At 42.5% G+C, this 22,219-nt stretch overlaps 1 protein-coding gene and 1 long non-coding RNA gene across 2 annotated transcripts in view; one reads left to right on the forward strand and one right to left on the reverse strand.

The window, feature by feature from the left end:
- The first annotated feature begins 894 nt into the window (after positions 1-894).
- Positions 895-5,457, forward strand: LOC145537667 (allergen Bos d 2-like). The gene is made up of 6 exons (XM_081568519.1): positions 895-975; positions 1,483-1,622; positions 1,816-1,886; positions 3,766-3,873; positions 5,174-5,297; positions 5,445-5,457. Exons 1-6 carry the CDS (start codon positions 895-897, stop codon positions 5,455-5,457), a joined length of 537 nt encoding a protein of 178 aa, XP_081424645.1.
- A 9,287-nt stretch (positions 5,458-14,744) lies between these two features.
- The window catches only part of LOC145537823 (uncharacterized), an 80,822-nt gene continuing 73,347 nt past the window's right edge, over positions 14,745-22,219 (reverse strand). Inside the window, exon 3 of the long non-coding RNA XR_014076442.1 lies at positions 14,745-16,207. This is a non-coding gene — a long non-coding RNA (uncharacterized LOC145537823). The remainder of the gene's footprint in view (positions 16,208-22,219) is intronic.

The raw sequence follows: 22,219 nt of genomic DNA on the forward strand, positions 1-22,219 counted from the left end.
GGACAGCGAAGCCTGGCATGCTGCAGTCCATGAGACTGCAGATAATCGGACATGATTGAGTGACTGAACTGACTAACTGTACATCAACTAATACTTCAATTTCAAATAAAAAATATAGACTGCTCTGAGAAATGCTCTCATAATTGGTCCTGGGACAGATGCCACATACTCATCTCCTTCCACCAGACAGGGGCTTCCCTCATGGCTCAGCTGGTAGAGAACGCGCCTGCAATACAAGAGACTGCCTGCATGCAGATGACCCGGGTTCAATCCCCGGTCGGGACGATCCCTTGGAGACATAAACGGCAACTCAATCCAGTAGCCTTGCTTGTCCATGGGGAATCCCATGGACAGAGGAGGATGGTGGGCTACAGTCCTTGGGGAGCAGAGTCAGACACAACTGAGTGACTAAAGCACACCAGTCAGTACCATATTTAGTTTTAGAAAATCAGCTTAAACTGACTGTTTCAATGCTAAAGGAATAACACAGAATTTGGGGTTATGTGTCTAGGACTGTTTACCCCTTTTGGAATCTGAGGAAACAAAATAATATACATATCACTGTGCTTGAAATACTTCATATGTGCTATGATTTCTCATCTACTCTGAAGGCCGAATGTCCAAATTTACTTATGCTTCTCTTAAAATTAATACATTTATAAAAACCACAGATTGTGAAAAAAGCTCAGCTGCCAACCAGGATACTGGAAGATGGTATCTATGTAACCAAGGTTTTGTGAATAACTGCTGTTTGGTCATTACATATTCTGCCAAGAGATGTATCCTATAAAACGTGGAAACAATTCACAAACTCTCCAACAACTGGAGAGTCACCCTCATATTCTGGAGTGTCACCCTCATATTCTGGAGAGGAAGAATCACTAGAGTCACAAGATGAAGGTTGTCTTCCTGACTCTTCTCCTTGGTCTGATTTGTGCTGCCCAGGAAGCTCCAGCTCAGCCAGAAGCCTCAGAGGTACCCAAATTCTGCTGATCTGGGAAAAGGTCTTGGTTCTGTGAGTGTGACAGAGAAAGGCAGTCTTGTTAACATGGATGACCAGTTTGTGTATGTATGTATACGTATATGTACACACACACACACACACACATACTGTGATACACATATTTATAGAAGTATAATACAACACTCTATCTTGCTGCTCTTTGTATTTTTTTTCATCTTATTTGTCTGTATGTAAGAAAAATAAAAGCTAATATGCTATCATTTAGGGAGCTATGAACTGTCATGGTTTTAATGGTACTGTTTTAGCTATTTCAAGAAACTCTGAATTCTGTCTGCTTGAATATGAATCATTATTTCATTTCACATTATTCAGCAAGGTAGGAGGCAGGACACTACTTTGCTTAATAAGATTGACTTTACTTCTCTTCTGAGGTAAAGGCAAAAGCCAAGGTTGTGCTGGGTGTTGGTGAAAAACATGGAAGGAGATTGACTGATGTTTATCGAGATCTTTCTTGTTAGATTTCAGGGAACTGGTACAACATTTACATGGCTGCAGACAACAAGGAAAAGATTGAAGAAGGAGGCCCACTGCGGACATACTTCCGCCGGTTTGAATGCATTGACAACTGTGAAAAACTGTCCATTACTTTTATTCTCACGTAAGCAGAAGCTTCCCCAACTGAACACAACTAGACTGTTGAATTCTATCATGGGATTTGGTCTCCAATGTGCAGTGAATGGTGGGGGTGATGCAAGTGAAGATGAGTGTGTGAACCCTGCTCATGGAAGGGTGACCTCCACTGCTGGGGAATGGATGGTGACTAAGGAATGTCTTGTCTGTCTGTTTCTCAGGAATTACCATAGCTGCACGTTGGTCACAGTCGTGGCACAGAGAGCAGAAGGAAATGTTTACCGCCCAGACTGTGAGTAGGCGAGCTCTGTCAGTGTGTGTCTCCTCAAGGATGTGAGTCACCACGTGGGGTCCGACTCTTTGTGACCCCATGGACTGAAGCACACCAGACTTCCCTGTCCTTCCCCAGGTCCCAGAGTTTGCTCAGACTCATGGCCACTGAGTGATGCCATCCAACCATCTCAGCCTTGGTCACCCTCTTCTCCTCTTGTCCTCAAACTTTCCCTCATCAGGGTCTTTTCCAATGAGTCAGCTCATCCCATTAGGCGGCCAAAGTATTGGAGCTTCAGAACCAGTCCTTCCAGTGAATATTCAGAGTTGGTTTCCTACAGGATTGACTCGTTTGACCTCTTTGCTGTCCAAGGGACTCCAGGAGTGGGTAGTCATTCACTTCTCCAGGGGATTTTGCCAACCCGAGGACCAAAGCCAGGTCTCTTGCATTTCAGGCAGATTCTTTACACCGGAGCCAATAGGAAGCCCAAAACCATGGACCATGCTCAGATCAATGGGCTTGGCTCCATCTAAGACAACCAGATGTCTGGACTTGTGTATATTTTCTCTATCCATTACAAATGCCAGCTTGGGAAAGACATTAAATTTTCCAGGCATTAATTATGCACCAGAAAACTGGGATAAGGTACAATTTGGAAGGTGCCATTGATGGCATCTGAGAAAAAGCCCCAGAACACTGATTCCCCATGTTCCTCAGACATGGGGAAGCGTATACAGCTACCTAAGATTGCAAGAATCCATTCAAAAATGATTTTCGTTATTTGTTGTGCATGTGTCTGTGCTCAAGACACTCAGTCTCGACTGACTCTTAATGACCCCATGGACTATAGGCTACAGGTCCTCTGTTCATGGGATACTCCAGGCAAGAATATTGGAGGGGGTTGCCATTTCCTCCTCCAGGGATATTCCTGACCTGGGAATCAAAGGGACATCTCAGGCATCTCCAGCACTGACAGGCAGATTTCTTACAGCTGAGCCGCCTGGGAAGCCACTTATTTAACATTACAAGATCAAAATTGCTTTAGCCAAAGAGATTCTTTAAAAATTAAAAGTTTTTACTAGTCTCAATAAGAAGTAGAACCTGATTAAATTAAATGCCACAGAAAAGTATGACAATAAAGTAACAGTAACATTTCAAAATATTTTTTATGTAATTTGACAACAAAAGGGGACTAGCACAGATTTCCATCTCTATGGTTTGTAACACTGGAAAGAATTCTCATATACCAGTGCTGTAACACTGAGTGATTAAATGTCTACATGTTTGATTTTCAAGGAGAAAATGTGCAACGGAGCATTCTAATTTGGTCTGCTGCATGTTTTTTAATTGCCAATGTGTACATGCAGCCACAGAAACTATAAGAATCATTGCAGAGAGTATATCTCCAGCATTTGGCAATTGCCTCATTTCTAGCTCTTTTACCACCCTCTGTACTTTATAATGTCAGTTTATCTATTAACATTTATTTTAATATGATCTGCTTAAATTTAGAGAATACCTTTGTAATCAGGACTGTGCTTGTAAATTTGGTCACAAAATTCCTGAAAAGTTAATAGCCATCTTTAACGGTAAGCTCTTATGAGCTGGTATGAGATGGTTCAGGTCCACCATCTACTATAGTTGCAATAAGCAACTTCATTATTGTTCATAGACTGTGCAGTCCAGAAGACTGAAAGTCTTTAATGTGTTCAGAAGAGAGGCATGTGGAGAAAGCTTTCCTACTTCACTAGGTGTCTTGACTGTTTCTTACAACACACCCACTATAAATGTCAATGCAACTAAGACCACCATCAGAGGCATGTGAAGAATAAGAGATGTCCAAATTAAAAGGAAAGAAGCCAATTGTATTGAGGTTTGAATTTATGTTTTTCTGTCACAGTCATGGGTACAAATTCTGTGCAACTGATTCGTGTATCAGAAAGCTTGCTGGTATTCTATGCTGAAAACTTTGATGGAGAGAAGATCACAAAAGTGACTTATGCCCTTGGTATGTACTGTAGCTCATTCTATGCAAACTAGTCATGTTCATATTATCAGTCATTTTGTATTGAGAACAGAAGACATTACACACTGTATATTTTATTAAGTACACTGGAGCAGACATGTATTCACATGGGAGAACTCAGACTTCATGTGACACGAGTCAAGGCTGCACAAAGGTTGTCTATCAGGAAACTGAACAAATGTAGCCACTGGCGATTTTATCAGGTAGCTTTTTAAAAAAGTAGATACACTCATCCTGGAGGTGCCATGAAATAGTCCAGGATGGTCCGTGGCTTTCTTGTCAAACATCTCATATTGGAGTTGCCAGATTCTGAAACCGAAGTGAACCAAGGTTTAAATTTGAGTTTAGCAGACTCACAGTTCCCGATCATGAGTGCATTCATCTCCACCACAAATGCTTCATGCTTTGTCACAATCATTAAATCCTGACACCTGAATTAATGCTCTGCAAAAAGCACTGGATCATACTGAATCCTTCAGAGGCATGTGGTCACGTGTGTGAATCATGTGCCACGCAGCCAACCCCACAGAGTCACTGCCTGGTCCCTTTATCCTTTCTGATACTAAATCCACATTGGGACTGGGTAAGGGGAGTGTCTGGGCTGTGAGGATGACAGAGCCTGAGTTTTTACCCTCAGTAACATGTGTGAGGAGACTAGTGCTTGGTGAAAGTCCAAATCATTTCTTCTCCATCGTTTGAATATCATTGTTCAGTCTCTAAGTTCTGCCTGATTCTTTGCGACCTCATGGACTGCAGCACGCCAGGCTCCTCTGTCTTCCACTCTGTCCCAGAGTTTGTTCAAACTTATGCTCACTGAGTCAGTGGTGCTATCTAACCACTCCTTTGACTGCAGATCATGAAAACCCCAGGGATGCAATTCTAGCATGCAGACAAGGTGGACAGGAAGGGTTGGGGTTGGGAGGAATTCTGAGTTTCAATCTCCACCATGACCTTCTCGGATGTCCCACTACAGACAGCACTCACTCGGGGCTGCTTAAGCTCACAGGTGAATGGTCTGTAGGTCTCTCAGTAGCTCTGAGAACTGGAACGTGAAAAAATGGAAAGTATGTGGACTCCACCCTCTTGGACCCATCTGAAGACCTGTAGGCACACACGGGCACCTCTGTAGAAAATTCCCTGGTGAGCAGGGTTCAGGCGACGGAGGAGGGGCGTGGTCACGGTGACACTTACTGGACACTACAGATACGAGGCAGGGAACACTCTGCAACCTATGAAGGATTCTAACCCACACCTCTTCTGCCCTGTTTGCTACGAAATCCAGGCAAAGGAGACCGTCTGAGTCAAGAAGATATTCAGAAGTACGAGGAACTGAACAACGAAAGGGGTATTCCAAATGAAAATACAGAAGATGGCGCCAAAACAGGTAAAGGCCCTGAGGACAGCAGGTATCAGAAATTAAAACACGTCACGAGGATACTCGATTCAAATTTCCTTCTCACTCAGTCATCTTTCATACAGATTGTTGTGAAATAATTATTTGAAGTAGAGGCATATCAATGGTCATTTTTGCCTTTATTCATTCTCTTTCGCAGACAACTGTCCTAGATAAGAACTGACAACCTCCGTTGGGTGAGTAGTAACACGGTACCTAACAACACTGGGTTTTCTTTAGTAGGTTAAGGCTTTTTTTCTGGGGGAATACTGCTTTAAGAATGGGATATATACACAATGGGCTATTACTCCACCGTGACAAAGACTGAAATAATACCATCTGCAGCAACATGGATGGACCCAGAGATAGGCAATAAGTCACAAAGAGAAAAGCACACGTGATATGATATCCCTTACATGGAGAATGTTAAATACGACACAAATGAACTATTTACAAAACAGAAACAGACTTAAGACAGAAAACAAACTATGCTTACCAAACTGCTAATTGGGGGGAGGGATGAATTGGGAGTTTGGGTTTAAGACATACATACTACTAAACATAAAATAAACAATTAGAATCTGCTGTGGAGCACAGAAATCTATACTCAATGACTCGGAATAAACTGTACAGAGAATAATCTAAAAAGGTACATATTTACGTACATATATTTGTATAACTAAGGGGTTCCCTGGGAGCTCAGTATAAAGAATCTGCCTGCTGATGCAGGAGATGCGGGTCATGCAATAGGTAATGACTGGCCCCTCAGGTATTCTTGTCTAGAAAACGTCAAAGACAGAAGAATCTGGCAACGTCCCATAGGGACACAGGAGTGGGACACGACTTGGCCATTAAACAAAAACAACTAATGTATGCGTAAAGCACTTTGCTGTGTACCTGAATCTAACACAACATTGCACATCAACTACATTTCTTTTTTTTTTTAATAAATTTATTTATTTTAGTTGGGGGCTAATTACTTTACAATATTGTAATAGTTTTTGCCATACATTGACGTGAATCAGCCAACTACATTTCAATAAAACTTTATTTTAAAAACGTAGGATCACAAAACCGTCCACCTTACCAAGTGTCAAAGGCTAGGGCTTCCCTAAGTATTTGGATTTAAGTATGAAAACATTCACACGGATGGAGATGCCACAGTGACATGTTTTGCAGACAAAGGAGATTGTGTGAAGCCCTGAGCTGTGAAACATGATGAACTCTGGGGAATCCCAGTGTGAATGAATGATCTCGCAACCACATCTTTATGATTATAAGGAAGCTTTATAGAAGATGTAAGGAGCATAGGTGACCCAGTACATAGTCTACTGCATCTCGGACATGTTCATACGTAACTTAGTAACTCTCATCATAAGACCTGATGCCAGGCTGCTCACAGATAGTTTCACTTCACTCTGGTTGCTCAGTCACGTCCAACACTCTTGGACCCCATGACTGCAGGACACCAGTTGACCGTCACCAACTCCCGTAGCTTACGCCAATTCATGTCCATCGAGTCAGTGATGCCATCCAACCATCTCACCCTCCGTCATCCCCTTCTCCTCCCGCCTTCAATCTTTTCCAGCATCAGGGTCTTTTCCTGTCCGTCAGTTCTTCCCATCAGGTGGCCAAAGTATTGGAGTTTCAGCTTCAGCATCAATCTTTCCAATGAATATCCAAGGCTAATTTCCATTAGGATGGCCTGGTTGGATCTCCTTGCAGTCCAAGGGACTCTCAAGAGTCTTCTTCAACACCACAGTTGAAAAGCTTCAAAACTTCGGCGCTCAACCCTTTTTATATTCCAACTCTCATACTCATATATGGGCTAGGGGAAATACCATAGCTTTACTAGATGGACAGCAGGTAGTAATTCTATGCAAACCCCAAGCGCAGTCACGTGGAGGGACTTCTGTGAAATGGGGCTTGTGAGGGAATTTCTCCACTGCTTCCACCAGTAACTGTTTCTATGTTCTTTCATTCTCTCACCATCATCATGCTAATCCTAATCGTCTCCACAACGTTTTAAATTGTTTCATCATGAAAGAAGAAAATGAAGTAAGATTATGAGAAGCATCGCATCACTAATCTGTCACAATCATTCATATGAAGATAACAGACCTTTTCCTTGAAATCATCCTTTCTTCTCTCCCAGGAAATCATGAGACTGGACCCATGACTTTCCTGCCACAAATATCCTCTGCTCTTGCTGATGTTACTGAATTCTTAAACTGTTCAATAAAATGATTAAAGCACATATGTGTCAGTAAAGAAAGGTGTCGTATTTGCAAACACTAAAACCATGTAAATCCAACTGTGTAGAAACTTGAGTATACGGTGTGGCAGGTGATAACTCTGTTTAGGATACGTGGTGTGAACACTGCAAGTATCTTAGTGATCAGTGAGAATAAACGACAGATACTAATTTTCTCTGAGCTTCCCTTGTGGCTTAGCTGGTAAAGAATCCACGTGCAATGGGGAATAACTGGGTTTGATCCCTGGGTTGGGAAGAATCTCAGAGAAGTCCATGTATACCCACTCCAATATTCTGGCTTGGAGAATTCATGGACTGTATAGTCCATGGGTTCTCAAAGAGTCAGCCACGTCTAAGCGACTTTCACTTTCATTAATTTTATACAGTGATAGAAGGTTCCCACGAGATGTCATGTGAGCAATGGGACTGGTTAATGAGACAACTTGAAACAGAACCTGTGCTTTCCTAACTGGTATTGGAAAACAATTCAATTCTGTGGCTAAGCAGTGCTCACCTGCTATGGGGTTGTCAGTAGTGACAAGGATTTAACAGAATGCAGTGTTACATGGGTTTTCCAGGTTTAGAATATGCTGACCAATGCAGGTCACACAAGACACATGGGAGCCTTCCCTGGGCTGGGAAGATCCCCTGGAGAAGGGAATGGCAACCCACTCCAGTATTCTTGCCTGGAGAATCCCATGGAAAGGGGAGCCCGGCAGGCTATGGTGTCCATGGGGTCTCAAAGAGTCAGACATGATTTATTGATTTAGCACACACACATATATAACAAAAGTGAACCGTAACTACTCAAGAAAGAGCACTGAAGTTGGATACAAGGCACTGGGTATGTGGTGTCTTATTTGGGGTGCTAGTGTCCATCACCAACTCCTGGAACTTGCTCAAACTCATGTCCATTGAGTCGGTGATGCCATCCAACCATCTCACCCTCTGTCATCCTCTTCTCCCCCCGCCTTCAATCTTTTCCAGCAACAGGGTCTTTTCCAATGAGTCAGTTCTTCCCATTAGGTGGCCAAAATATTGAAGTTTCAGCTTCAGCATCAGTCCTTCCAATGAATATTCAGGACTGATTTCCTTTAGGATGGACTGGTTGGATCTCCTTGCAGCCCAAGGGACTCTCAAGAGTCTTCTCCAACACCACAGTTCAAAAACATCAATTCTCTGGTGCTCAAGCTTTCTTTATAGTCCAACTCTCACATCCATACATGACTACTGGGAACACAATGGCTTTGACTATATGGACCTTTATTGGCAAGGTACTGTCTCTGTTTTTTAATTTGCTCTCTAGGTTCTTAAGCTAACCTTAAAACGACAGCAAGAGTTCAAATCAAACCAAAAAAAAAAAAAATTAAAAATCTGAGCAGAGGTACTTCCCTAGGGGCCCATAGGTTGGGAATCCACCTGCCAAAGCAGAAGACACAGGTTGAACCCCTGATCCTGAAAGATCCCACATGCAGCAGGCAACTAAGCACTGCTGCTGCTGCTGCTGCTAAGTTGCTTCAGTCATGTCTGACTCTGTGTGACACCATAGGCGGCAGCCCACCAGGCTCCCCCGTCCCTGCGATTCTCCAGGCAAGAACACTGGAGTGGGTTGCCATTTCCTTCTCCAATACATTTAAGTGAAAAGTGACGGTGAAGTCGCTCAGTCACGTCTGACTCTTTGCGAGCCCATGGACTGCAGCCTACCAGGCTCCTCCGTCCACGGGATTTTCCAGGCAAGACTACTGGAGGGGGTGCCATTGCCTTTTCTGAAGCACTACTGACCTTCTTCTCTATAGACCATGAGACTCAACAAGATCACCACCACCACGAGAAGCCTTCACATCACAGTAGATAAAGGCAGAGAACACAACAAATAACTAGTGTGTATTTTAAAATTAAACAAATACAGAGCAGCGGCTTCAGCGGCTGCACACTGCTGTGAACTAAGACTCTGTAAATTTATTACTGGTTCTCAGTAAATTAAAAAAAAAAAAACAGAACAGTTTGTTCAGCCCTACATTCAAAACAATAATGGAAACAACTGCCCCAGAGAGGTGAAAAATGAGAATTCAAATCTGTTACTCTATACTGATCTAAAACGGGGCTTCCAAAGTGACTCAGCAGTCAAGAACCTACCTGCCAATGCAGGAGATGTGGGTTTGATCCCTGGGTCAGGAAGATCCCCTAAAGAAGGAAATGACAGCCCACTCCAGTATTCTTGCCTGGAGAATCCCCTGGACAGAGGAGCCTGGTGGGCTACTGTCCATGGCCTGGAAAAGACTCAGGACACGACTGAGCGACTCAACAACAACAATCATCAGTTTCACGGTCATTTTCTTTCCCTCTTCCTGAGGCACATTCTCAGAATTGTGACAACTTATGCCATGACGACAGTCTGGTTATCCTGTAGGTAACTTGTCCTCCTGGCGGGGGTTTCAGTGTCTGTAAGACAGCTCCCAGGACATGGCTCAGAATACTGTCTACAACCTTTGAGGACAAACGAAAGGCCTTGAATTCGCTCACTGACTACACTATTAGTGTTTAGTATGGTTGGATGTTTTTTTTTGCTTCTGCGTTTATCGCTTCTCTGGTTAAACTGATTCTCTGGCTCAAGTTTTTCCACAGACAAAAGGCAGGTGGAGGACATGGGGGGAAGGGCCACGGAGTCCTGCTCGGTTTCACTAAGATCCATCGGAAGTGGATTCTGTACAGGAAGGGGTGCCAGGCACTGAGATGAGAACGCAGGTAGTTCAGTTTATACTCAGAGCTCGGATGGTCATGACCAGGCCAATCTAAAATGTTTGTAGATTGCTTCCATGTCCTGGCTATTGTAAACAGTGCTGTGATGAACACTGGGGTACACGCGTCTCTTTCAATTCTGGTTTCCTCGGTGTGTATGCCCAGCAGTCGGATTGCTGGGTCATATGGCAGTTCTATTCCCAGTTTTTTAAGGAATCTCCACACTGTTCTCCATAGTGGCTGTACTAGTGTCCATCAGCAGACGGATGGATAAGGAAGCTGTGGTACATATACACAATGGAATATTACTCAGTCATTAAAAAGAATACATTTGAATCGGTTCTATTGAGATGGATGAAACTGGAGCCCATTATACAGAGTGAAGTAAGCCAGAAAGAAAAACACCAATACAGTATACTAATGCATATATATGGAATGTGAAAGATGGTAACGATAACCGTATATGCGAGACAGAATAAGAGACACGGATGCATAGAACAGTCTTATGGACTCTGAGGGAGAAGGTGAGGGTGGGACGTTCTGGGAGAATAGCGTTGAAACATGTATATTATCATATGTGAAAGAGAACACCATTCCACGTTCGATGCATGAGACAAATGCTCAGGGCCGGAGCAATGGGATGACCCAGAGGGATGGGATGGGGAGGGAGGTGGGTGGGGGGTCCAGGAAGGGGAACACATGTAAACCCATGGCTGATTCATGTCAATGTATGACAAAAACTATTACAATATTGGAAAGTAATTAGCCCCCAACTAAAATACATACATTTATTTTAAACAAATAAATAAATAAAATGTTTGTAGAGAAGCCTAGAATAATCAAGACAAAGGCAAAGAAAAAAAAGAAAAGAATACATGTAGTTCTGTCTTCCTTCGAGAATACAAAAGACAATCTGCCTTCTGTTTCATTTAGGTGTGTGTGTGTGTCTGTCTGTGTGTTTGTGTGTGCGCATGTGCCATTTTTCTTGGTTCTGGATTGAAATACATGGGGACAACTCTGTAGCTGATGAGAACAAAATGCTCCCAGATTGCACACAGACACCACATGTGCTACACTTTACAGACGTTTCTCTAATAACCTGATGAGTGAAGCGGTGACTTTTCTCGAGCACAGAAGGATTCAGAGTTTCCATAACTAGCTCATAAGGCCAGCAGAAAGTGGGGGTGTGGTCAGGAGGTGTATGAATTGCTGAGTCAGGGTGACAGCTGCTGCCATTTCATCCTTGAGAAAACACTACCAAGCAGTAAACACCTCATGACTGTTCCCAACACACTAGATCCTTTGGAGACTGTGCTTCTGCAAAAGGGGAGGCATTTCTTCCATTAATATGCAAAGAGAGTTCATTTTTTCTTAACTAAGTGAGGTACATTAATTCGTTGAAATCCAAATTTTTTTTTAATTCTAAAACATATTTCAGGATTCACTCATGGGATGGTGGGCCCACATTCCCTGACTCTGTAATTCTTCTTCACAGAGAATAAAAGAAAGACACAGCTTTATATGCAGGTGTGTATTACACCAGATGAATTTAATAAATATACCATTTCCTAAATATACTATAAATAGAAATGCAACTTTATTATTTACTTATTTATAAATACAGAAGTAAATTTCCATAAAACTTACAATATAAACTTATGAATATTGTATCATTATAAATGGAGACAGCGTTGAGTGTTATCAATAGATACTATAATAACAATGAGTAGTTGTACTTAAATATATATTTAATGTTTAATTGATCATATAATTGTGAGAGTCATATAATAAAATGTACACAAATATGCACGTTATTTACATGATGTATTTAATTTATGAATAAATAATGGACTTGTGTGAGGGCCCAGTGGTAAAGACTCCACCTGCCAATGCAGGGTACACGGGTTTCATCCCACGTCCAGGAAGATTCCACATACCTTGGGACACCTCAGCCCGTATACCATAAATAGTGAGCCCATGTGCAGCAGCTACTGAATCCCACAATTTGGAGCCCGGCCTCCACAAAAAGATAAGCTACACAATGCTGCACTGCAACTAGAGAGAAGCCCCCACTCGCAGCAAGTACAGAAAGTGCATGCTCAACAAAGAGTCAGAGCTGCTGTGTGTGAATAAATAAATGTTTATATAGTTTCCACTCATGTGTTATATACCTGAATGTATCAGTATAATCAAGGCAGCTATACATAACTTTACACATATGGAATACTGCCTATGGCATATAAATACTGCCATGACCTGTCACACCTTATGTTGTATATAGATATTGAGCTGTTTCCTTCGAGTCTCCTAAAGGAGACACAGAGATGCCGATAGACACTTTCCTTGTCACTGGAGGAGCATGCAGGCCAATAGATAACAGGGTACCAGGACAACCAGGGTTCTAGAACATTCTAAAGATGAGCCAGAAGCAGTGAGAGGGACAACAAGGTGCTTCTGCACAGCACAGGGAACTAGATTCAATATCTCATACCAATCTATACTGGAACAGAATCTGGCAAACACTAGACGTTGTCTATGTCTATAACTGAATCACTGCTGCATGGCAGCAACTAACACAACAATGGAAATCAAAGATACTTCCATTTTTTTTTTTAATAAAGTGGTTAAGAGGCAGGAAGGAGGGAATCAAATCACAGTCAATCCCCGTACAAAGAAAAGAACCGCAGGCCTCGGCTCCCAGAAGGGTGTGTCTCCATCCACTTCCATTCCCAGGATCCCACCAGCCACGTGGTGACCGGTCCTCAGTAGGACACACAGTAACCAGAGGTCAGCGGGAGCTCTGACCCCGCAGGGAACGGGCCAGGGTGGGGGTGCAGAAACGGAGCCCAGAAGCAGTGACTTCCTTCTGCTACTTTATAGCTCAGATGAAACACCACTCCCCTACCATGCCTCCTAAGATGTCAATATTCTCGAGACGTAAGTCCACCGTCACCCGGAAGCTTAGCAACATGGCTCACCCCATGCCCAAGGCGCCTTTCACTCAGAATCCAGGTAAACGCGCTTCACCGTGTCACTTCCTGCTTCAACATTTTTAGCAATCTCCAGGGGATAAAGAACCAAATCTTACATGGTTCTTGTCTTGAAATTCAACAATACTGATGCAGCCACTGTCTTGGTGGTCCAGCAGTTAAGACTGCACCTTCCAAAGCACAGAATGTTGGGTTCCACCCATGGTCGGAGAACCAAGATCACACGTGCCCTGGAGCAACGAAGAGTCGACACAGCCAAAAAAAAAAAAAAAAAAAAATACTGATGCCATCCTAACTTTCAGGCCAAATACCCACATTTCTGCTTAAGGACACACTGTTCAGCCTTCCGTATTTATTTATTTTTCATCCTTCCGTATTTAATCCAAATAGTTTCTTCCTCCTTACTTTCTGGCTTTTGGTAATGTATTCATCTTTGTGTTCTATATTTATCTACCTCACCACATTTTATAATACAATTTTCTCAATTGTTTCATAAATAGACTACAGATCCCTTGAGGAAAGTTTATAGTAAGTAGGTAAGTAAAAGTCACTCTGTCCTGTCCGACTGTTTGTGACCCTGTGGACTATACAGTCCACAGAATTCTCCAGGCCAGAATACTGCAGTGGGTAGCCTTTCCCTTCTCCAGGAGATCTTCCCAACCCAGGGACCAAACCCAGGTCTCCCACATTGCAGGCAGCTTCTCTACCAGTTGAGCCACCAGGGAAGCCCAAGAATACTGGAGTGGGTAGCCTATCCCCTCTCCAGTGCATCTTTCCGACCCAGGAATCAAACCAGGGTCTCCTGCATTGCAGGCAGATTCTTTACCAACTGAACTATCAGGGAAGCCCAATGAGAGTTTATGCGAAATTAAGTATTTCTCAGTTGAGTTCAGTTCAGTTCAGTCGCTCAGTCGTGTCCGACTCTTAGAGATCCCATGAATTGCAGCACGCCAGGCCTCTCTGTCCATCACCAACTCCCGGAGTCTACCCAAACCCATGTCCATTGAGTCAGTGATGCCATCCAACCATCGCATCCTCTGTCGTCCCCTTCTCCTCCTGCCCTCAGTCTTTCCCAGCATCAGGGTCTTTTCCAATGAGTCAACTCTTTCCATCAGGTGGCCAAAGTATTGGAGTTTCAGCTTCAACATCAGTCCTTCCAATGAACACCCAGGACTGATCTCCTTTAGGATGGACTGACTGGATCTCCTTGCAGTCCAAGGGACTCTCAAGAGTCTTCTCCAACACCACAGTTCAAAAGCATCAATTCTTCAGCGCTCAGCCTTCTTCACTGTCCAACTCTCACATCCATACGTGACCGCTGGAAAAACCATAGCCTTGACTAGACGGACTTTTGTTGTATCTCAGATAATGCTTTTAAAAGCTCATCTTTCACTTCAGCTCTAGAGTTCAGTTCAGTTACAGAGGTTCAGTTCAATATCTGTATTTTTATGTCTCCAATCACTATCCATCCATTTACTTTTTTTTTTTTTTTAATTAATAGGGCTGGTGTCGTCCTGAGAGCAAACTGAGTATTATTTAGAGAGAGGTTGCCCATGGTTTCTTTAATCTATGTTCTGTAATGCATGGATAAGTTCAGGAGGAAGGTTGAAAGAACATGGATCTTAGTATCAGGAGCTACATGTAAGGCAGAAATCTTACCAACTGTAGTGAGACTAGGTTATATCCACAAGGCAAAATGAAACTGTAGAGATGAACCTGGGAGGAATACTTGAGTAGGGTAGGAGATAAGAATTTTCTCCTGTTGAAAACACTTTATTAAATTAAAATATAACAATCTAAACATAAAGAAGTCATAGTGTATACACACATACAAACACGCATACACGTGTAATACTATGCAACCATAAAAAAGTTGAAATTTTGCCATTTGCAGCAACATGGATGAATTTTGATGGCATTAGGCCTAGTGCATAAAGTTGAAGAAAGACAAATACTGTATGATAACACATGTGAAATCTAAAAAATAAAGCAAACTAGTGAATATAACAAAAAAGCAACAAATCCATAGATACAGAAAACAAACTAGTGATGAGTCGTGTGGGAAAGGGGGTAGGGGTAAGGTAACAGGTGGGGAGTAAGAGGTACAAACTACTATGTGTCAAATAAACAGTGTACAAATATATATGGTACAACATAGAGAGTAAAGCCTGAATTTCATAACTATAAATGGAGTATACAAAAATTGGAAATCACTATATGGTACATCACTAACGTCTATACTATTGTACATCAACTATACTTCAATTTCAAAACAAAGAAATATAGACTCCTCTGACGGATGCCCTGACAACCAATTCCTGGTAAAGAACCCACACGTTAATCTTCATAAAGACGGACAGTACCGTCTTTAGTTGTAGAACATGAGCTTAAACTGATCTCTTCAATGCTAAACAAATAACAGGGGAGTTGGGGCTATGAGTCTCGGACTGTTTGTCCGTCTCGGACTGTTTGTCCCATTTTGGAATCTGAGGATATAAAAGAATATAAGTATCAGTGTCTTTGAAATACTTCATACATCCTGTGAGTTCTCATTTACTCTGAAGGCAAATGTCCAGACCTACCTAAGCTTCCCTTAAAATTAATCTCTTTTTAAAAGCCAAACATTGCAAAAAATGCTCAACTGCCAACCAGGATATAAGAAGATGATGCATACGTAACCAAAGTCTTGTGATCAACCACTGTTTGATCATCACGTTTTCCACCAAGAGACCCATCTTTTAAGAAGTGGGACCAATTTACAACCTCTCCAACAACCGAGACACCCTGAGCTTCTCTAGAAGAAGGACCACAGAGCCACAAGATGAAGGTTGTCTTCCTGACTCTTCTCCTTGGTCTGATTTGTGCTGCCCAGGAAGCTCCAGCTCAGCCAGAAGCCTCAGAGGTACCCAAATTCTGCTGATCTGGGAAAAGGTCTTGGTTCTGTGAGTGTGACAGAGAAAGACAGTCTTGTTAACATGGATGACCAGTTTGTGTATGTATGTATACGTATATGTACACACACACACACACACACATACTGTGATACACATATTTATAGAAGTATAATACAACACTCTATCTTGCTGCTCTTTGTATTTTTTTTCATCTTATTTGTCTGTATGTAAGAAAAATAAAAGCTAATATGCTATCATTTAGGGAGCTATGGAACTGTCATGGTTTTAATGGTACTGTTTTAGCTATTTCAAGAAACTCTGAATTCTTTCTGCTTGAATATGAATCATTATTTCATTTCACATTATTCAGCAAGGTAGGAGGCAGGACACTACTTGGCTTAATAAGATTGACTTTACTTCTCTTCTGAGGTAAAGGCAAAAGCCAAGGTTGTGCTGGGTGTTGATGAAAAACATGGAAGGAGATTGACTGATGTTTATGGAGACCTTTCTTGTTAGATTACAGGGAACTGGTACCCCATTTACATGGCTGCAGACAACAAGGAAAAGATTGAAGAAGGAGGCCCACTGCGGACATACTTCCGCCGGTTTGAATGCATTGACAACTGTAAAAAACTGTCCATTACTTTTATTCTCACGTAAGCAGAAGCTTCCCCAACTGAACACAACTAGACTGTTGAATTCTATCATGGGATTTGGTCTCCAATGTGCAGTGAATGGTGGGGGTGATGCAAGTGAAGATGAGTGTGTGAACCCTGCTCATGGAAGGGTGACCTCCACTGCTGGGGAATGGATGGTGACTAAGGAATGTCTTGTCTGTCTGTTTCTCAGGAATTACCATAGCTGCACGTTGGTCACAGTCGTGGCACAGAGAGCAGAAGGAAATGTTTACCGCGCAGACTGTGAGTAGGCGAGCTCTGTCAGTGTGTGTCTCCTCAAGGATGTGAGTCACCACGTGGGGTCCGACTCTTTGTGACCCCATGGACTGAAGCACACCAGCCTTCCCTGTCCTTCCCCAGGTCCCAGAGTTTGCTCAGACTCATGGCCACTGAGTGATGCCATCCAACCATCTCAGCCTTGGTCACCCTCTTCTCCTCTTGTCCTCAAACTTTCCCTCATCAGGGTCTTTTCCAATGAGTCAGCTCATCCCATTAGGCGGCCAAAGTATTGGAGCTTCAGAACCAGTCCTTCCAGTGAATATTCAGAGTTGGTTTCCTACAGGATTGACTCGTTTGACCTCTTTGCTGTCCAAGGGACTCCAGGAGTGGGTAGTCATTTACTTCTCCAGGGGATTTTGCCAACCCGAGGACAAAAGCCAGGTCTCTTGCATTTCAGGCAGATTCTTTACACCGGAGCCAACAGGAAGCCCAAAACCATGGACCATGCTCAGATCGATGGGCTTGGCTCCATCTAAGACAACCAGATGTCTGGACTTGTGTATATTTTCTCTATTCATTACAAATGCCAGCTTGGGAAAGACATTACATTTTCCAGGCATTAATTATGCACCAGAAAACTGGGATAAGGTACAATTTGGAAGGTGCCATTGATCGCATCTGAGAAAAAGCCCCAGAACACTGATTCCCCATGTTCCTCAGACACGGGGAAGGGTATACAGCTACCTAAGATTGCAAGAATCCATTCAAAAATGATTTTCGTTATCTGACGTGCATGTGTCTGTGCTCTAGACACTCAGTCTCGACTGACTCTTAATGACCCCATGGACTATAGGCTACAGGTCCTCTGTTCATGGGATACTCCAGGCAAGAATATTGGAGGGGGTTGCCATTTCCTCCTCCAGGGATATTCCTGACCTGGGAATCAAAGGGACATCTCAGGCATCTCCAGCACTGACAGGCAGATTTCTTACAGCTGAGCCGCCTGGGAAGCCACTTATTTAACATTACAAGATCAAAATTGCTTTAGCCAAAGAGATTCTTTAAAAATTAAAAGTTTTTACTAGTCTCAATAAGAAGTAGAACCTGATTAAATTAAATGCCACAGAAAAGTATGAGGATAAAGTAACAGTAACATTTCAAAATATTTTTTATGTAATTTGACAACAAAAGGGGACTAGCACAGATTTCCATCTCTATTGTTTGCAATACGGGAAAGAATTCTCATATACCAGTGCTGTAACATTGAGTGATTAAATGTCTACATGTTTGATTTTCAAGGAGAAAATGTGCAACGGAGCATTCTAATTTGGTCTGCTGCATGTTTTTTAATTGCCAATGTGTACATGCAGCCACAGAAACTGTAAGAATCATTGCAGAGAGTATATCTCCAGCATTTGGCAATTGCCTCATTTCTAGCTCTTTTACCACCCTCTGTACTTTATAATGTCAGTTTATCTATTAACATTTATTTTAATATGATCTGCTTAAATTTAGAGAATACCTCTGTAATCAGGACTGTGCTTGTAAATTTGGTCACAAAATTCCTGAAAAGTTAATAGCCATCTTTAACGGTAAGCTCTTATGAGCTGGTATGAGATGGTTCAGGTCCACCATCTACTATAGTTGCAATAAGCAACTTCATTATTGTTCATAGACTGTGCAGTCCAGAAGACTGAAAGTCTTTAATGTGTTCAGAAGAGAGTCATGTGGAGAAAGCTTTCCTACTTCACTAGGTGTCTTGACTGTTTCTTACAACACACCCACTATAAATGTCAATGAAACTAAGACCACCATTAGAGGCATGTGAAGAATAAGAGATGTCCAAATTAAAAGGAAAGAAGCCAATTGTATTGAGGTTTGAATTTATGTTTTTCTGTCACAGTCATGGGTACAAATTCTGTGCAACTGATTCGTGTATCAGAAAGCTTGCTGGTATTCTATGCTGAAAACTTTGATGGAGAGAAGATCACAAAAGTGACTTATGCCCTCGGTATGTACTGTAGCTCATTCTGTGCAAACTAGTCATGTTCATATTATCGGTCATTTTGTATTGAGAACAGAAGACATTACACACTGTATATTTTATTAAGTACACTGGAGCAGACATGTATTCACATGGGAGAACTCAGACTTCATGTGACACGAGTCAAGGCTGCACAAAGGTTGTCTATCAGGAAACTGAACAAATGTAGCCACTGGCGATTTTATCAGGTAGCTTTTTAAACAATTAGATACACTCCTCCTGGAGGTGCAATGAAATCGTCCAGGATGGTCCATGGCTTTCTTGTCAAACATCACATATTGGAGTTGCCAGATTCTGAAACCGAAGCGAACCAAGGTTTAAATTTGAGGTTAGCAGACTCACAGTTCCCGATCATGAGTGCATTCATCTCCACCAAAAATGCTTCAGCCTTTGTCACAATCATTAAATCCTGACACCTGAATTAATGCTCTGCAAAAAGCACTGGATCATACTGAATCCTTCAGAGGCATGTGGTCACGTGTGTGAATCATGTGCCAGGCAGCCAACCCCACAGAGTCACTGCCTGGTCCCTTTATCCTTTCTGATATTAAATCCACATTGGGACTGGGTAAGGGGAGTGTCTGGGCTGTGAGGATGACAGAGCCTGAGTTTTTACCCTCAGTAACATGTGTGAGGAGATTAGTGCTTGGTGAAAGTCCAAATCATTTCTTCCCCACCGTTTGAATATCATTGTTCAGTCACTAAGTTCTGCCTGATTCTTTGCGACCTCATGGACTGCAGCACGCCAGGCTCCTCTGTCTTCCACTCTGTCCCAGAGTTTGTTCAAACTTATGCTCACTGAGTCAGTGGTGCTATCTAACCACTCCTTTGACTGCAGATCATGAAAACCCCAGGGATGCAATTCTAGCATGCAGACAAGGTGGACAGGAAGGGTTGGGGTTGGGAGGAATTCTGAGTTTCAATCTCCACCATGACCTTCTCGGATGTCCCACTACAGACAGCACTCACTCGGGGCTGCTTAAGCTCACAGGTGAATGGTCTGTAGGTCTCTCAGTAGCTCTGAGAACTGGAACGTGAAAAAATGGAAAGTATGTGGACTCCACCCTCTTGGACCCATCTGAAGACCTGTAGGCACACACGGGCACCTCTGTAGAAAATTCCCTGGTGAGCAGGGTTCAGGCGACGGAGGAGGGGCATGGTCACGGTGACACTTACTGGACACTACAGATACGAGCCAGGGAACACTCTGTAACCTATGAAGGATTCTAACCCACACCTCTTCTGCCCTGTTTGCTATGAAATCCAGGCAAAGGAGACCGTCTGAGTCAAGAAGATATTCAGAAGTACGAGGAACTGAACAACGAAAGGGGTATTCCAAATGAAAATACAGAAGATGGCGCCAAAACAGGTAAAGGCCCTGAGGACAGCAGGTATCAGAAATTAAAACACGTCACGAGGATACTCGATTCAAATTTCCTTCTCACTCAGTCATCTTTCATACAGATTGTTGTGAAATAATTATTTGAAGTAGAGGCATATCAATGGTCATTTTTGCCTTTATTCATTCTCTTTCGCAGACAACTGTCCTAGATAAGAACTGACAACCTCCGTTGGGTGAGTAGTAACACGGTACCTAACAACACTGGGTTTTCTTTAGTAGGTTAAGGCTTTTTTTCTGGGGGAATACTGCTTTAAGAATGGGATATATACACAATGGTCTATTACTCCACCGTGACAAAGACTGAAATAATACCATCTGCAGCAACATGGATGGACCCAGAGATAGGCAATAAGTCACAAAGAGAAAAGCACACGTGATATGATATCCCTTACATGGAGAATGTTAAATACGACACAAATGAACTATTTACAAAACAGAAACAGACTTAAGACAGAAAACAAACTATGGTTACCAAACTGCTAATTGGGGGGAGGGATGAATTGGGAGTTTGGGTTTAAGACATACATACAACTAAACACAAAATAAACAACTAGAATCTGCTGTGGAGCACAGAAATCTATACTCAATGACTCGGAATAACCTGTAAAGAGAATAATCTAAAAAGGTATATATTTACGTACATATATTTGTATAACTAAGGGGTTCCCTGGGAGCTCAGTATAAAGAATCTGCCTGCTGATGCAGGAGATGCGGGTCATGCAATAGGTAATGACTGGCCACTCAGGTATTCTTGCCTAGAAAACGTCCAAGACGGAGGAATCTGGCAACGTCCCATAGGGACACAGCAGTGGGACACGACTTGGCAATTAAACAAAAACAACTAATATATGCGTAAAGCACGCTGTGTACCTGAAACTAACACAACGTTGCACATCAATTACATTTCTTTTTTTTTTTAATAAATTTATTTATTTTAGTTGGGGGCTAATTACTTTACAATATTGTAATAGTTTTTGCCATACATTGACATGAATCAGCCAACTACATTTCAATAAAACTTTATTTTAAACACGTAGGATCACAAAACCGTCCACCTTACCAAGTGTCAAAGGCTAGGGCTTCCGTAAGTATTTGGATTTAAGTATCAAAACATTCACAGGGATGTAGATGCCACAGTGACATGTTTTGCAGACAAAGGAGATTGTGTGAAGCCCTGAGCTGTGAAACATGATGAACTCTGGGGAATCCCAGGGTGAATGAATGATCTCGCAACCACATCTTTATGATTATAAGGAAGCTTTACAGAAGATGTAAGCAGCATAGGTGACCCAGTACATAGTCTCCTGCATCTCGGACATGTTCATACGTAACTTAGTAACTCTCATCATAAGACCTGATACCAGGCTGCTCACAGCTAGTTTCACTTCACTCTGGTTGCTCAGTCACGTCCAACACTTTTGGACCCCATGACTGCAGGACACCAGTTGACCGTCACCAACTCCCAGAGCTTACTCAAATTCATGTCCATCGAGTCGGTGATGCCATCCAACCATCTCACCCTCCGTCATCCCCTTCTCCTCCCGCCTTCAATCTTTTCCAGCATCAGGGTCTTTTCCTGTCCGTCAGTTCTTCCCATCAGGTGGCCAAAGTATTGGAGTTTCAGCTTCAGCATCAATCTTTCCAATGAATATCCAAGGCTAATTTCCATTAGGATGGCCTGGTTGGATCTCCTTGCAGTCCAAGGGACTCTCAAGA

The sequence above is a fragment of the Giraffa tippelskirchi genome, chromosome Y (genome assembly GCF_054371585.1).
Source record: "Giraffa tippelskirchi isolate mGirTip1 chromosome Y, T2T-mGirTip1v1.2.pri, whole genome shotgun sequence".
Lineage (NCBI taxonomy): Eukaryota > Metazoa > Chordata > Mammalia > Artiodactyla > Giraffidae > Giraffa > Giraffa tippelskirchi.

Bases quoted from the DNA above. Each gene is read 5' to 3' on its own strand.
- LOC145537667 (XM_081568519.1), top strand. From the start codon at position 895: ATGAAGGTTGTCTTCCTGACTCTTCTCCTTGGTCTGATTTGTGCTGCC. The intron at 1,623-1,815 runs GTAAGCAGAAGC...TCTGTTTCTCAG, and splicing joins TCCATTACTTTTATTCTCAC to GAATTACCATAGCTGCACGT. The intron at 1,887-3,765 runs GTGAGTAGGCGA...TTTCTGTCACAG, and splicing joins AAATGTTTACCGCCCAGACT to TCATGGGTACAAATTCTGTG.